Below are 14,991 nucleotides of genomic sequence, written 5' to 3'. Positions count from 1 at the left end.
CCCCCTTTTTCTAAGCCGCTATGCTGCTAATAGCGCTAATCCGCTAATAGCCGTGCTTCGCATGACGAAAAAAACGCAAGGCGAAGAGACTCGCGGAACGAATTATGTACGCGGAATTACAGTACACGGAATTACAGTACGCGGAACCACCGTACTGTCTCTGAGTGAAGAAGGGGAATTGGCGACAAGCTTTCCTGGGTACCATATGATGTATCCGTGTGTTAAGGGCTATGAACGGTTTGCTTCCCTTCTAGTTACAGATAGGTAGCCGTGTTGGTCTGCCATGGTCAAAACAAAATAAAAAAATTCCTTCCAGTAGCACCTTAAAGACCAACTGAGTTAGTTCTAGGTATGAGCTTTCGTGTGCATGCACACTTCTTCAGATACACTGACTGTTTGCTTCCCTTCTGACTGTTTCATTTCTGACTGTTTCGTTTGCTTCCCTTCTGACTGTTTCATTCAGTTCTGACTGTTTCGTTCTGACTGTTTCGTTTGCTTCCCTTCTGACTGTTTCATTCAGTTAGTTCTTGTCTGTCACTCTGCAGTAAAAAAATAAATATATGTTGGGGTCCCCAGAGCAGCAGAATCCTCACAGTTGCTGCAGATTCCAACCTTTTGATCCCAAAACTTCCTATTTAGTTGCTCTGTAAGAAACATTTGTAGACTAAAGGAGAGCAGGTGTAGCTTGAATGCAGATGTAGTTTAAATGCTCCAGAACATGAGTACCTGACGAGGGAGTCTGCTGCATCGTGCCCATGTGGGGGGAAACATGAGCCCCAGGTAGTGGAGCATTTGACTGGATTTTAGATCATCAGAACAACTGCTTGTAACATACTCTAGTACAAGGTGCCCTATGGCCTAGATGCTGCTGAGCCATAAAATCCCTAATCTACTTCAGTCCATCTGAGTATCAGTTCTAGGATTCTCAAGCAGAAGCTCCCAGAAATTAACAGCTCAAGTTATTAGCTATTGCGTGAATATTTAAATCATCTGCTTCCTACCCATGTGGTTGCATGTCCTTCTCACATGTTTCCGTTTTGTTTTGCGTGCAAAATAAATCTTTGAAAGGCCAGCAGTAGATGAAACACCACGAAATACTCCCCATCCGGTTTCTTTATGTCTCAGCCTAACTTACTTAGCAGGGTTGTTGTGAGGATAAAATTATACGATTCAGTGTATGCTGCCCTGTCAAATCCCTGGAAAAAGAGGACACGCATTTGATAATGTTACTTTGCTACTAGTAATAGAACTTGTTGTAAGGCAGGTTTTGTTTAATGCGCCTTAGTGCATCCTCTGTCCTTCACAGTCTGCTCCATTTCCACAATGCTCCATCCCACTTATTTTTGTGCAAGGCAAGATGTGGCCTGAGAGATACCCAACTGCATTTTCCATTGTTTTTAACCTCTGCCAGAGCAGCAATATTTTAAAAGAAATGTTTTAACTTTGCCTTTATGTTTGGGGCAATCAGCAACAACACATGGTCAAGCTAGCTAACTCATTTTACATATGTTCATGGGGTTTTTTTTGGCCTTTGAGGTGTGCCAGTCATTAAGATTGAATCTTGATTATGGTATGGCCGATCACGAAATCAGAGGCATTAATTAAAGCCATGCTGTTCATAGACAAAACGGCAGAAGTGTACCTACAAAAGCCAGGGAAGCGGTTACATAATTGACACCACCCACAGACATAGTTTCGCTTCCTCTGTTGTGTTCCTTTGCTTCTGTACGCGTGCCTTCTTCCCACAGTTGTGCAAAGAGGCATTTATCTTTTCGGTTTTGCCTCAAAGGGCAAAAAAGGCATGAACGTACATAAAATGAGCTAGCTAGCATGGCCATGTGCTGTTGCTGATTGCCCCAAACATCAAGGCAGAGTTAAAATATTTCTTTAAAATATTGCTGCTCTGACAGATGGAAAATGCAGGTGGGTATCTCTCAGTCCGTCCATCCCCTGCCTACTTGAGCACTGTACAAGATCACATTAAGAAAGGAATGTCAGAGGGGATGCATGTTGATTGTGAGGGATGCAGAAAAAATAGTTCCTGTATAGAAAACTAGAGCATAATTCACTTCGGAGTTCTGCGCAAACTCCCCTGCGGCTGTCAGGAGCTTCAGAAAAGCTGTGGCCATGCCCTTGCTCAGCTCTTTTCCATTTCATTGTGCAGAGAAGGGAAGCATCCAGTTGAAGTGCATCTTATTTCTCGACTTGAAAGCTTCCCCAAGGCAAGATTTAGAAAGGTTTGCACCACTGAACTCTGGCACGTATGCAGTTGCTCCAAACCTGAAACTAAAATGTATTAATAACCAAATTTAATAGTGTTAAGCTTAATAATTAACATTAAAAAGGTAAAGGTACCCCTGACCATTAGGTTCAGTCACAGACGACTTTGGGGTTGCGGCGCTCATCTCGCTTTACTGGCCGAGGGAGCCGGCGTTTGTCCGCAGACAGCTTCCGGGTCATGTGGCCAGCATGACTAAGCCACTTCTGGCGCAACAGAGCAGTGCACGAAACGCCATTTACCTTCCCGCCGGAGCGGTACCTATTTATCTACTTGCACTTTGACGTGCTTTGGAACTGCTAGGTTGGCAGAAGCAGGGACTGAGCAACGGGAGCTCACCCCGTCGCGGGGATTCGAACCACCGACCTTCTGATCGGCAGGCCCTAGGCTCTGTGGTTTAACCCACAGTGCCACCTGCATCCCATAACTAACATTATTGGGCCTTATATCTCGGAGTTGGACGGTGGTACCCTAAAGATGAGCAGTTTATTTTTTCTAATAGGGTGGAGCCTGTTTAAGACTTCTGCCGCCTGCCCTGTGATCTTGGACATGTTTACTTGGGGAGAGAATGCTATTAAATCCAGTGGGAGTTGCTCTCATGTAATTGTGTATCGGACTCCGCCTTTCGAAAGTTCTGGAGGCACATGGCACAGCTTCGAAGCTAAGCAGATTTGGCCCTGCGCACAGCCTGAGTGGAAAGACAGCCTGGCAGCCCGAGGGGAGCTGCTCTGAGCTCCTCCAAGACAGAAAGGGGCATCAGTGTAAGATCTGAATATTAACTCCTGGATGATGAGAGAGGGCCTCTTCTCCAGGTTCCCCATCACCTGGGGGCAGTGGCTAGTTGTCTGGGAAAAGGGCATTTTTAGCATGGACACCCCAATTTTGAAATGCTCTCCCAATAGAGGATTTCTCCAGTGCCCACTCTGATGTTTTTCTGGAGCTGGGCAAAGACTTTTACATTTTCCCAGGTTTTTAGCTCTTGCTGATCTGTTTTGTTTTGGCCTTCATTTTATACCTTCATGCTGCTTTGAAAGATCTGCCTTGTTTCCGAATGTGAATTCTGATTGATGTATTTTATCAAAGTAATTGTGGAACTGAAATACGGTTAAGAAGAAGTATATTAATAGTGAATTTTTTTTGGGGGGGGGCCCAAGAGAGTGGGGCCCTAAGCTATAGTTTGTTTAGCTTATACGTAAATCCGGCACTGCTTGTGAAAAGGACTAGGGGCTGGATGGGTTGTCTCTGGGTGCTGACCACTTAGCTCCATGTCTTCAATGGAATCTTCTCTCTTGATTGTTCAGCGGGAGTTAGTTGTAAGCCTGTTAATAGCCTCAGCTGCACCAGGTCAATGGCTCTGACGTGAGGACTTTCTTTTTTCTCTTGCAGTTTATCTCATGGTGGAAAATAGAAGCCAAGCTTCACATCAACAATGCCTGGCAGTAAGTATGGCAACTTGTTGGAAATGTAAGGCGTTTGCACTGAGAATTTGAGATTCGGTTCTTCGGAGGAAATCTCTTCTGAAAAAGAAAAGCAGAAACAAAATGTGGCAGGTGTGATGCAGCTTTGAACGTGGAGCTCTGGCTTCAGATGTTGTAGCAGACGTGTTCAATTCTATCCAGAAATTCATTTCTTCGAAATTAACTGCTATTGTGAATAAGCCTAGCAGTTAGAGGGCTTGAGTCTTAAGCTGCTAGGCAAATGTAGCAGTCAAAGTGGAGCTCCCTCCAGTGCAGAGCTAAAACTAGAAATAAAACAGAAAATAAAATGGACACTTATCTGTAAAATCTGGCTAACTCTTTTTTTTTTTTATCAAGGCATTCATAATAGAGAGGTCAAGAAGTAAATATTCCCACAATTGAAACGAAAGCTTGATGAAGGAAATAACTGGTGTGCAGTTAGTACTGAGGCTCACAATCACACAGTCTTTAGATGTGGCTGCTATAATTAAAACATGCACAAAAATGGGAAATCCATTGTAGTACCGGTAATTACTGGCCAAGATTGGCAAGTAGCTCAGCTACTTGTATTCTTGTGTTTCTTTCTTTTCTTGTATGCCTGGGTATATCTCCCTTTAAAAATAATTTTAAAAATAAATCAGTCTTTATCCATGTTTAAAAAAACATTTTAAAATTTCTAAGTTATTCAGAAGCTCTGGTCTAGGGGAAAAAAGGGTTACCTCTCTTTAAAACAGTGTTTCCCAACCTTGAGCCTCCAGCTGTTTTTGGACTACAACTCCCATCATCCCTAGCTAGCAAGACCAGTGGTCAGGGATGATGGGAATTGTAGTTCAAAAACAGCTGGAGGCCCAAGGTTGGGAAACACTGCTTTAAAAGACAGACCGTTCATTTTCAAGTGTGGTGCCCCTTTTTAAAAACACCTAGTTCAGTGACTTAGAAACATCAATACTTTTCTATTCAGATATTTCTAAGATGCTTTGTGTGTGAGAAGCCTTGATCCTTCTTGCAGAACTAGTGAAATACAATGGCCTTTGATTTCAATATTTTTTCATACTTTTGTGTGTGCACATGAGTACCACAACCTTTCCTTCTGTAGCTGGCATTGTGTCTTGGCTGTCTTTGACAATGGATTAGAAAGAGAGAGAGAGAGATCCTTTTAAAGTACGCTTTTCAAGTGTGAACAATGATTTCCTTTTATTGAGTGCAGCAGTTGATCAGCATCACTCAGGCTAGGAAGAGAAGGAGCTCTTTCAACATAACAAACAGCAACATGACATTGGCTATACAGCAGATGCAACATTGCAGAAGAAATGTTCTGTACTTCTGGAGCGTTGGCGGGCTGCTAAAGTGAATGTCAAGCTTAAGGCTAATAGCATTTGGAGGTTGCTTGCATGGATGTGGTGAGCTCTTTGCTTTCACTAAAATTGTATCAAAAATGATCTTCAAATAGATTTAGTTATTTATTTGCTGCTTATGTTCATACTCTTGCCTTCCTCCAAATGGAGCCAGGGAGGCTAACAGCAATTTAAACCATTCAAAACCATTCTCTCTCTCTCTCTCTCTCTCTCTCTCTCTCTCTCTCTCACACACACACACACACACACACACGTGTGTGTGTATATATAAAAAATAATAATTAAACAATTCAAACACTGAAGACAGCATCGGTTCATAAAGTACCCTCTCTTGATACACTGTATAATTAGGCACCAAATGCTAGCATAACTAAATGTGGTTTTAGGCGATGTCGCCAATAAGGGAGAGAATCTGATCACAGCTTCATTCCATAAGAAGGGGCCTTAACTGAGAAGGCCCTGCTCGGCACCACCTCCCAGTAAACCTTGGCCATTGGTGACACTGAGCAGAGCCTTCCCAGCAGATCTCAAAACCTAGGCTGGGGAACAGTAAGGATGAACCTCTTTTAAGTACCGAGGTCATATAGGATTTAGTATCCTGGAACCAATACCTTGAATTGGTTCTGGTTGCCAAAAGGCAGACAGTGCAGAGTTCAGTGTATCAGCATTTTGCTCTTATTGCAGCCATCTTCAAGGGCAGCCCCATGTGTAGTACATTGCAGTAGTCCATTTTTTAAAAAAAACACGTAAGATGAGCATTCAGCCTAGGTCTCTTGGTTCAGGAGTATTGAAAGCCTGTGAATGCAACAAAGCAGTACATTACTGGTCTCGACTACAATAGGTTGTAGTAATAATCATGATGGAATCAGAGGAGGAGAAAGGTGGTTGTTGTTGTTTAGTCGTGTCCGACTCTTCGTGACCCCCTGGACCAGAGAACGCCAAGCCCTCCTGTCTTCCACTGCCTCCCGCAGTTTGGTCAAACTCATGCTGGTCGCTTCGAGAACGCCATCCAACCATCTCATCCTCCGTCGTCCCCTTCTCCTCGTGCCCTCCATCTTTCCCAACATCAGGGTCTTTTCCAGGGAGTCTTCTCTTCTCATGAGGTGGCCAAAGTCTTGGAGTCTCAGCTTCAGGATCTGTCCTTCCAGTGAGCACTCAGGGCTGATTTCCTTCAACTCATGATTCTTGGTGGGTGTCTGAGGCCCCGCAGTTCAAAAACATCCCCAAATGCCAGTATATTTTAATCATGTTTTTTACTGGCTGCTCTATTCTGCAAGGCTACTCAGTTGTTACAACTTTTGATAGTGTCATTGTTTTGGAAGAGACCTGGGGGTTTGTCTAGTCCAACTCCCTGCTCAAAGCTAGGTCCGAATGCAGAATGCAATTATAGCATCTGTGACCCATGGCTGCCCAGCTTCTGTTTAAATACTGCCAGCAAAGGGGGTTGGACTAGATGACCCTTGGGCCCACTCCAACTCTACAATTCTATGAGTCTTAAGAGCCTCACACTGCCCCAGATGGCCTGTTCTTCTTCTGCTATATAGGTCTTGGCATTTAAAAGTCTCTCCTAATGTTCAGCTTCCCCATAGTTTTTATTCATTGGTTCTAGGCTTGTTCTCTGGAGCAACAGAGAGCAAGTCTGCTCCCTTCAGATACCTGAAGGTTTCTATCATGCCATCCCTTAATCTTACGTTCCTCAAGAGAGCAATCTCAGGTATCTGAAAGGTTATCGCACAGAAGCTGCTGCAGCAGCAGGCTGCTATCTGGCCCGGAGCACTATTTGATGCCTGTCCTGCTAGCAGCATTAAACTGCCAGCCCTCTGTACCATTGTGGGTGGCTAGGTTACAGTGTGTACCCGTTTGAACGACATATATTTCTGCACAGAACTGTGTTATCTTTATTTTTACAAATGTTAATGCAGTTTTTTGAGAGAGTTTGTTTCCTTTCTCCTTTTACCCCACACTTATTCAGCTGTAAATAATAGGCTAAGCTTCTTATTAGGACAATGTCCTTCCAAAGGACAATGTCGAAATGTCCTTTCTCCATTTGTGCGTCTCATTACAAGGTGGCCAGGCTTAGTTACATGCATGTCAGGTGCACTGACCCCGGCCGTGTGGGGCCAGGCGCTCTCTTTCATTTCCAGAGCTTGGCATTGTCGGTGCAATTGGATACGCGGCGTTCTCATGTGCAGGGTCCCTTGGCGCTTCTGTCACGTGCAGGGCTAGCTAGATAAGTGTGTGCTGCCTCTACCTGAATTTGACATTGCCGAGCCCAGGCAGGAGAGAGCCGGGAAGGCGTAGAGGGGCAGCTAAAGAAAGGAGGAACTGCAGAACTGCCAGGAGGGAACAGGATGAAGACGTATGTGGCAGTTCCTGTGGCTGAGCAAGATAAGTCCTATGACTACAATCCTGAATGGGAACCAGGCCCATGCGTGTGCCTTGGTAGGTGAATTCTTCAGAGCGCCTTCTCTTTCCCCCTCCCTCCCTCACCCCCGTTCCGTTATTTTGCTGAGAAGGAGCATTGCTTTCTCTTGAAAGTTTGAAAAACATCTGTATACTCAAACCGTCCTCTTTCTCTTCTTAATATCTTCAGTGCATGCAGTTTGAGCAAACCCACTGGATAATTTCATAGTTGAAAGGGGGGCAGTGTGAAAGGAGATGTTAACATGAGCCTCTTGTTCAAACGTGGAGTAAACTGTGCTGTTGATTTTACTGCAGATATAATTTCAAGCTGATTTTTTCTTGTTTCCCTACACATGTCTCCACAGACACATATTCTCCAGGTATAGAAGTCTGTTCTTACTGTGTGGACCAGTTGCTGGCATGTACCATAACTGTATACACTAAACCTTGGCGTTGCTGCCTCCTTGCATGGTAGCATAGTGGTTTTCTTGGTTTGATTGAGTGTAACTGTGTGCTGAAATCTTGGAAATTTGATCAGTTGGAAGCTAATATTGCTTGCCCCATATTAGACCGAAGGAAGGAATTTGCAAAGGGGGAGAGGGAAGGCAACTGCATACAGGAAAGGACAAATGTGCACTTTAAAATTAACATTTCTGAATTATTGAGTGGGATGTTCTAGATCAGGGAACCTCAGGCCAGAGGTGGCCCTCCTAACCTTTCTGACTGGCCCTTGGAATGCTCCCCAGTGCTTTTGAGTTCCATAGCTTGGGATCTGCCACAGAGAGGGCCCTGGCCTGCCTCCCTGCCAAATCAAACAGATCCTGAGCTTCTTTGATGGATTTTGCAAGCTGAACCTCTGCAGTCAGAGGTGAGCATGACTTTGCTCAGTGCAGCCTCTTCTCAAGAAACTCTGCATTGGGTTGCAGCCGTACTGATGCTAACGAATTGGTATTTTGCAAGGACAACCAACAGACTGTCCCTCCACATGTTCTTGGACTACAGGTCCTATCCTCTCTCACCACTATAGTAGTAGTAGTAGTAGTAGTAGTAGTGGTGGTGGTAATAATAATAATAATAATAATAATAATAATAATAATAATAATAATTTATACCCCGTCCACCTGGCTGAGTTTCCTCAGCCACTCTGGGCGGCTTCCAATCGAGTGTTAAAAACAATACAATAAATATTAAAAACTTCCCTAAATAGTGCTGTCTTCAGATGTCTTTTAAAGATAAGATAGCTGCTTATTTCCTTCACATCTGAAGGAAATAGGGCGGGCACCACTACCAAGAAGGCCCTCTGTCTGGTTCCCTGTAACCTTACTTCTCGCAGGGAGGGAACCGCCAGAATGCCCTCGGCGCTGGATCTCAGTGTCCGGGCTGAACGATGGGGGTGGAGACGCTCCTTCAGATATACTAGACCGAGGCCATTTAGGGCTTTAAAGGTCAGCACCAACACTTTGAATTGTGCTCGGAAACGTACTGGGAGCCAATGCAGATCTCTCAGGACCGGTGTAATGTGGTCCTGGTAGCCACTCCCAGTCACCAGTCTAGCTGCTGCATTCTGGATTGATTGCAGTTTCCAGGTCACCTTCAAAGGTAGCCCCACATAGAGTGCATTGCAGTAGTCCAAGCGGGAGATAACTAGTGTTGGCTGGGGATGATGGGAGCTGTAGTCCACCACGATCAGGGAGGCACCACGCTGGGTACCTCTGCTAGATGCTGCTGCAGGTCATTGTAGCTGCTGTGTTTTTGGACTCTCTTTGGGAATGTGGCTGTGGCCACTTCCGTGATGAGCTCCTGCCCTTCAGAATTTACCACTGTGCCATTGGTGATCAGTTCAAAGAACGAAGAAGTTAGATATTAAAATGCTGTTGCCTTGGGACTAAGCATGTATCTTTGGCTGTTTTCATGCAAGTCCACCCATATATTCAAGAATCTCTACAATCAGTTGAAGGGATCACAGACTAGAGTCTGTCTCTGTCTCCAGGCTTTGAATGTAGCTTGCCAGGGAAATACCCTTTTACAGATGAGTCCTGAGCAGGCTTTACTGATGGATTCCAACTTGGGAGAAAGGAGGGATGTGGATATATTAACATAATAATGATGTGAGACCCATAGAGTTCTGTAGAGCTTACTCCCCGGTGCTGCAGCCTTAAGTTCAATACAGCTGCTTTTTCTTTGTGCAGATCTTTCCCTTGCATATTCATATAAAAAGAGGAAATGAATATCTTGCATTTTTTCTGCTGGTGAATTGGATACACTTTCTACCCATCTTTCCAAACTGAGTGTGGTTTTGGGAGCATGTGAAACCACTCCTTTGATTTCAAAGGATGTCCCCAAATTTTGTGTATGCTTCAGATCTCCTTGCTGTGCTTTGATTTTGTGTTTTTATCTTGTACTTTTATGCTGTGAACCACCCTGAGATCTACAGAGGAAGGGCAGAATGCAAATTTAATAAAAATAAATAAATAAATTCTGTGCACAAGCTAATAACTTCTGTATGTGGGGGTGTGGGGGGGGTACATGCACACACTGCTTTTTTTTTACAGCAGAGACTTGATAATTGAAACAAGTACATAATTATGTGTGGGTTTAAAAGTCACCACATCTATAAGCATCTTAAAGTTCATTGTGTGCCAAGCTGTATCTTGTGATCTAAAACTGGCTTAAAGCTGCACAGCTTCCCCCCCTAATGGTCATGATCTGAAAACAGGCATAGGCAAACTCGGCCCTCCAGATGTTTTGGGACTACAACTCCAGTGGTCAGGGATGATGGGAATTGTAGTCTCAAAACATTTGGAGGGCCAAGTTTGCCTCTGCCTGATCTAGGATGACTCTGGAGAGGAGCCAGTTTTCACTGCTGTCCTTCATTCAGTTTGTGCATCCAGTTGCTGTTTTCCCCACTATTAAAACCATTGTTAAAATTATTGAACCTACCTACGTCTGTGGGACACTTTCTCACAAAAGTGCGCATGTACCTGAGCCTGCGAATTGTGGATGTGGGTGTCATTGCGAGTGGAGATTCCATTCTGAAAAAAAGGGGTCCCACCTCCACAGAGTTTGGTTCTCATTTGCAGTTCTTGTTTTTTGCAGGAGTCTGTTGCTGCTGTGCCGCCTTGCGCCCCCGTTACAAGCGCCTGGTAGATAACATATTCCCCGAAGATCCAAAAGTAAGCAAGCCCTTGCAGTCCGTGTTTTAATTTGGGGTGGGGGGGAGGGGTTGTAGGGAGTTTTGAGGTTTTCGTGTTCAGGCATTTTTTTTTAATTTGTAGCTTTTGTTTAAAGATGTTAACTTGGTAAGGTTGGCCGGCTGGCCACTTCAACATTGTGAAATCACCCAGGTTGTGATGCTAAGTAAGATAGCTCTAGTTGTGGGTATGGATATAGCCGCACACGTCGTAGGAGTTTCACACAATTTAGTTTAAAATGTATGCTTTGCTTAGACTAGCCTCATAAGTCTCATAAAAATCAACTGCAGTAAATATCAGTTTGTACAATACAAACCACTTACATTTATCTTTAAAACAAAATAAAAAAATTCCTTCCAGTAGCACCTTAAAGACCAACTGAGTTAGTTCTAGGTATTAGCTTTCGTGTGCATGCACACTTCTTCAGATACACTGAAACAGAAGTCACCAGACCTTTCTATATAGTGAGAAGGTGGGGAGGGGTATTACTCAGAAGGGTGGTGGGAATGGGTGATTGGCAGATAGCTGCGATGAGCCTGTTGACGACTCTTAACGACTGCAATAGGTCTAACAGGAAAAAGCAAGGGGTGAGAAGGTGAAAAATGGCTTTGTCATGTATAATGAGATAAGAATCCAATGTCTTTGTTCAAACCAGGTCTCTCCATAGTTTTAAGTTTGGTGATAAGTTGCAATTCAGCAGCTTCTCTTTCCAGTCTATTTCTGAAATTCCTTTGTAATAGAACAGCTACTTTGAGATCTTGTATAGAATGTCCTGGGAGATTGAAGTGTTCTCCTACTGGTTTTTCTGTCTTGTGGTTCCTGATGTCGGATTTATGTCCATTTATTCTTTGGCGTAAGGTCTGGCCTGTTTGTCCAATATAGAGAGCTGAAGGACACTGTTGGCATTTTATGGCATACACAATGTTAGACGATGAGCAATTAAATAGTCCCGAGATGGTATGTGTGATGTTGTTGGGGCCAGTAATGGTGTTGTGGCAGCAAAGTTGGCATCTGGGTTTATTGCAGGCTCTGGTGCCAGTGTCCGTGTTAGGTCTGGTTGTAGTATTATTGTGGGTTAGGAGTTGTTTAAGACTATTTATCTTTATTTATCTATTTATCTTTAAAGTTGTTTCCTTGAACTCTCTCTCACCTGTGCAGGATGGCCTTGTCAAAGCAGATATGGAGAAACTGACCTTCTATGCCGTCTCTGCTCCTGAGAAGCTTGATCGGATCGGTGCCTATTTAGCAGAGAGGCTGAGCAGAGATGTTGTCAGACACCGCTGTGGGTAAGACTTCTGCTGACACCCACTTCAAATCTTGCTTCTCATTCCGCCCCTGCCAGTACTGGCCTCCCTTTCTGTGGCAAATGAGAATCACCCCAAGCAAGGAGGCTGTGTGATGTTTGTAAAGGGGAAGAGGGTGGGTTCTTTCCCCTTTCCCCGCTCTCGGGCTTTCAGTGTGCCACAGATTATCAATAGCAGATAATATCTGTGCAGGCCAGCTAGTAGAAAAATTTGTGGGCTGCCGTGCCAGGGGGCTTTCCTAGCAGGCCTGTGCTCACCTTTCTGCATGCAGGTATGTCTTCATTGCCATGGAAGCCCTAGACCAGCTGCTCATGGCTTGCCATTCTCAAAGCATCAAGCCGTTTGTGGAGAGCTTCCTTCACATGGTGGCCAAGCTTCTGGAGTCCGGAGAACCGAGGCTGCAAGTCCTGGGAACCAACTCGGTGAGTGAACGCTCCTTGGGTCCCCCACTTGGTTCTCCTACTGTCTGGAGTCAGTTTAGTTGCCCTGGCATGGCCTTTGGCACAGAGGATATGGCTAGGAAGAGGCAGAGAGAAATGCAGTTACTTCTAAACCCCTGGTCATGTGACCAAGCTGCAAGGCTGCATACCTTCTTCCCTGGTTATGATTCCGACTAGCCACATGTCGTCCTTGAGCCTCTCCTGACTGCATACCATGAAATGGATTGTGCCCCTCTTAAAAATGAAGTGGGTGAGTACCGGAGACAGAGCCTTTTCTGTGGTGGCTCCTCACTTTTGGCAGATATCCCCTTCGAGGCCCCCTCTCTCATTTAGGCACCAGGCAGAAACGTTTCTGTTTCCTCCAACTTTAAAGAACTGCTAACGTAAGCATCCTTTAATTTAGGGGTGGATTGCTTTCGCCCTCAGTTTTAATCCGGCTGTTTAGTTTTGCTCTGATTTGCCGTACAGTTTGTATACATGGTTGTTGTTGCTATTTTCTATGTTCCTTTTGGTTTCCTATTACTACTCTACTACCCAGGGAACATAAATCTGTGCTGAAGGTATGGGATATAAATCTAAAAATATTGGTGGGATAATGGCAGGTTATTAAGCATAGAAGGGGGAATAAGAAACCTCCCAAACATCTGGTGAATTAAGGCAGGCCCTGATCAATGACTCCCTCAGAGACACAGGTTAGGAAGAAAATAACCCTTCCCTCTGGCCATGGTTCTTGTGGAAGGTGTGAGTTGGCTGCATAGAAAACCTGCGGGAGATGTGGGTTTCCCTTTGACTAGCCTAGTACCTAGAGCAGTGTTTCCCAACCTTGTGCCTCCAGCTGTTTTTGGACTACAATTCCCATCATCCCTTGCCACTGGTCTTGCTAGTCAGGGATGATGGGAGTTGTAGTTCAAAAACAGCTGGAGGCACAAGGTTGGGAAACACTGACCTAGAGGACTGAGAAGACCCTTTTCTTCCTGCCCATCTGATGCTCCATTAATATTCTTTGCTTGCTTGTCTTTGACATTTTTCTGTGCCACCTGACAGGGCTAGAAATCCACTCTTTATATTTCTCCAGCAGATCTGTGCAAGACTTTAAATAGAAGCTTAGCTTGCCCTTTATCTTCAAAGGTATTCTATCCCCTCGTCATCACTGCTGCATTAGTGATGAGCCCTCGACTATCCTGCCTGTGATACCGTTTCACAGTAACAGAATCCAGTCTCCAAAGTGTAGGAGTGTATTGCAGCAAGCCTAGGAGTAGCTGAAACGGAGTCAAGAAAGTTTTGAGAGTCAGGCCTGGTCCGAGGGTAGGGGCACCCAACAGCAAAGTAAACAGGACCAATGTGAGGATAAGGGTCTTGTGAACCCAGGTTGGTTCAGCTCAAGTGCTGTATCAGGGATGCTCCAGGTCTGCCTTGGGTTACTTTTATGCACCGTATTTTTCGCTCTAGAAGACGCACCAGACCACAAGACGCACCTAGTTTTTGGAGGAGGAAAACAAGAAAAAAAATATTCTGAATCTCAGAAGCCAGAAGAGCAAGAGGGATCGCTGCGCAGTGAAAGCAGCAATCCCTCTTGCTGTTCTGGCTTCTGTGATAGCTGTGCAGCCTGCATTCGCTCCATAAGACACACACACATTTCCCCTTACTTTTTAGGAGGGAAAAAGTGAGTCTTATAGAGCAAAAAATACGGTATTTAAAATATTTACATCCTCTTTCAATTTCAACAAAATGTACAAGGAGCTTCCAAAACAACACAAAACCTCATTTAAAATTCAGTAAAACCAACATACCAAATCAATAACACAGCAGAATAGAGCCTAAAACAGCAAAGGTGCTACAAACAAACCAGTAGCTTTTAAAAAATAGACCATGCTACTTGTTTAAAGCCTGGGTGCACAGAAGTGATTCGCTTCTAAAATGTGCCCAGGGAACGTGTCTGAGGAGGCTACTTCATAGCTAGAGGTGCAACCACAGGAATTGCCCCATTGCTAAGTGCCTGAGCTCCAGAGGTGAGGCAGCTAGAGAGGGGTTCCCAAAAAAGAGAAGAACTACAGCAGTACCTCGGGTTAAGTATTTAATTCGTTCCGGAGGTCCATTCTTAACTTGAAACTGTTCTTGGCCTGAAGCGCCACTTTAGCTAATGGGGCCTCCTGCTGCCGCCGCGCCGCCGGAGCACGATTTCTGTTCTCAACCTGAAGCACTATTTCTGGATTAGCAGAGTCTGTGACCTGAAGCGTATGTAACCTGAAGCGTATGTAACCTGAAGCATATGTAACCTGAAGCATATGTAACCCGAGGTTCCACTGTACTGGGTAACATCCCAACATTTGCCCTAGCATACTAGATTCAGCAGCAGCAGGCTATCAAGTTACTAACCTGGTGGTTTTTTAGAAAGTGAAGCTTGCAAGACACACCCCCTGTTGTATACTATTTACCAGGTTCTGGAGCGTTTTTAGAGAGTTGTCCTGATGTGGTAAAAAGACCAGGTCTTGCCACATTGGAAGAAAGGTTTGCCAGAGGGAAAAGACCTGGGGATTTTTAAGGACAAGCGGCTGGCTGCCTT

The 14,991-nt window shown here is 44.6% G+C and overlaps 1 protein-coding gene across 2 annotated transcripts in view; it reads left to right on the top strand.

The window, feature by feature from the left end:
• The window catches only part of LOC309348638 (protein EFR3 homolog A), a 52,053-nt gene that overhangs the window by 6,649 nt on the left and 30,413 nt on the right, over positions 1-14,991 (top strand). The window contains exons 2-6 of one of the 2 annotated variants that reach the window (XM_081874151.1): positions 3,665-3,717; positions 7,859-7,873; positions 10,590-10,666; positions 11,843-11,970; positions 12,260-12,410. In XM_081874151.1, the coding sequence (XP_081730277.1) occupies positions 3,708-3,717; positions 7,859-7,873; positions 10,590-10,666; positions 11,843-11,970; positions 12,260-12,410 (381 nt within the window). In that variant the 5' untranslated portion in view covers positions 3,665-3,707. The remainder of the gene's footprint in view (positions 1-3,664; positions 3,718-7,858; positions 7,874-10,589; positions 10,667-11,842; positions 11,971-12,259; positions 12,411-14,991) is intronic. The other variant, XM_081874152.1, reaches the window with a different exon arrangement.

Source organism: Podarcis erhardii (genome assembly GCF_964252035.2).
Source record: "Podarcis erhardii genome assembly, chromosome: 8".
Taxonomy (NCBI): domain Eukaryota; kingdom Metazoa; phylum Chordata; class Lepidosauria; order Squamata; family Lacertidae; genus Podarcis; species Podarcis erhardii.
This window is presented reverse-complemented; position numbering and strand designations above follow the sequence as displayed.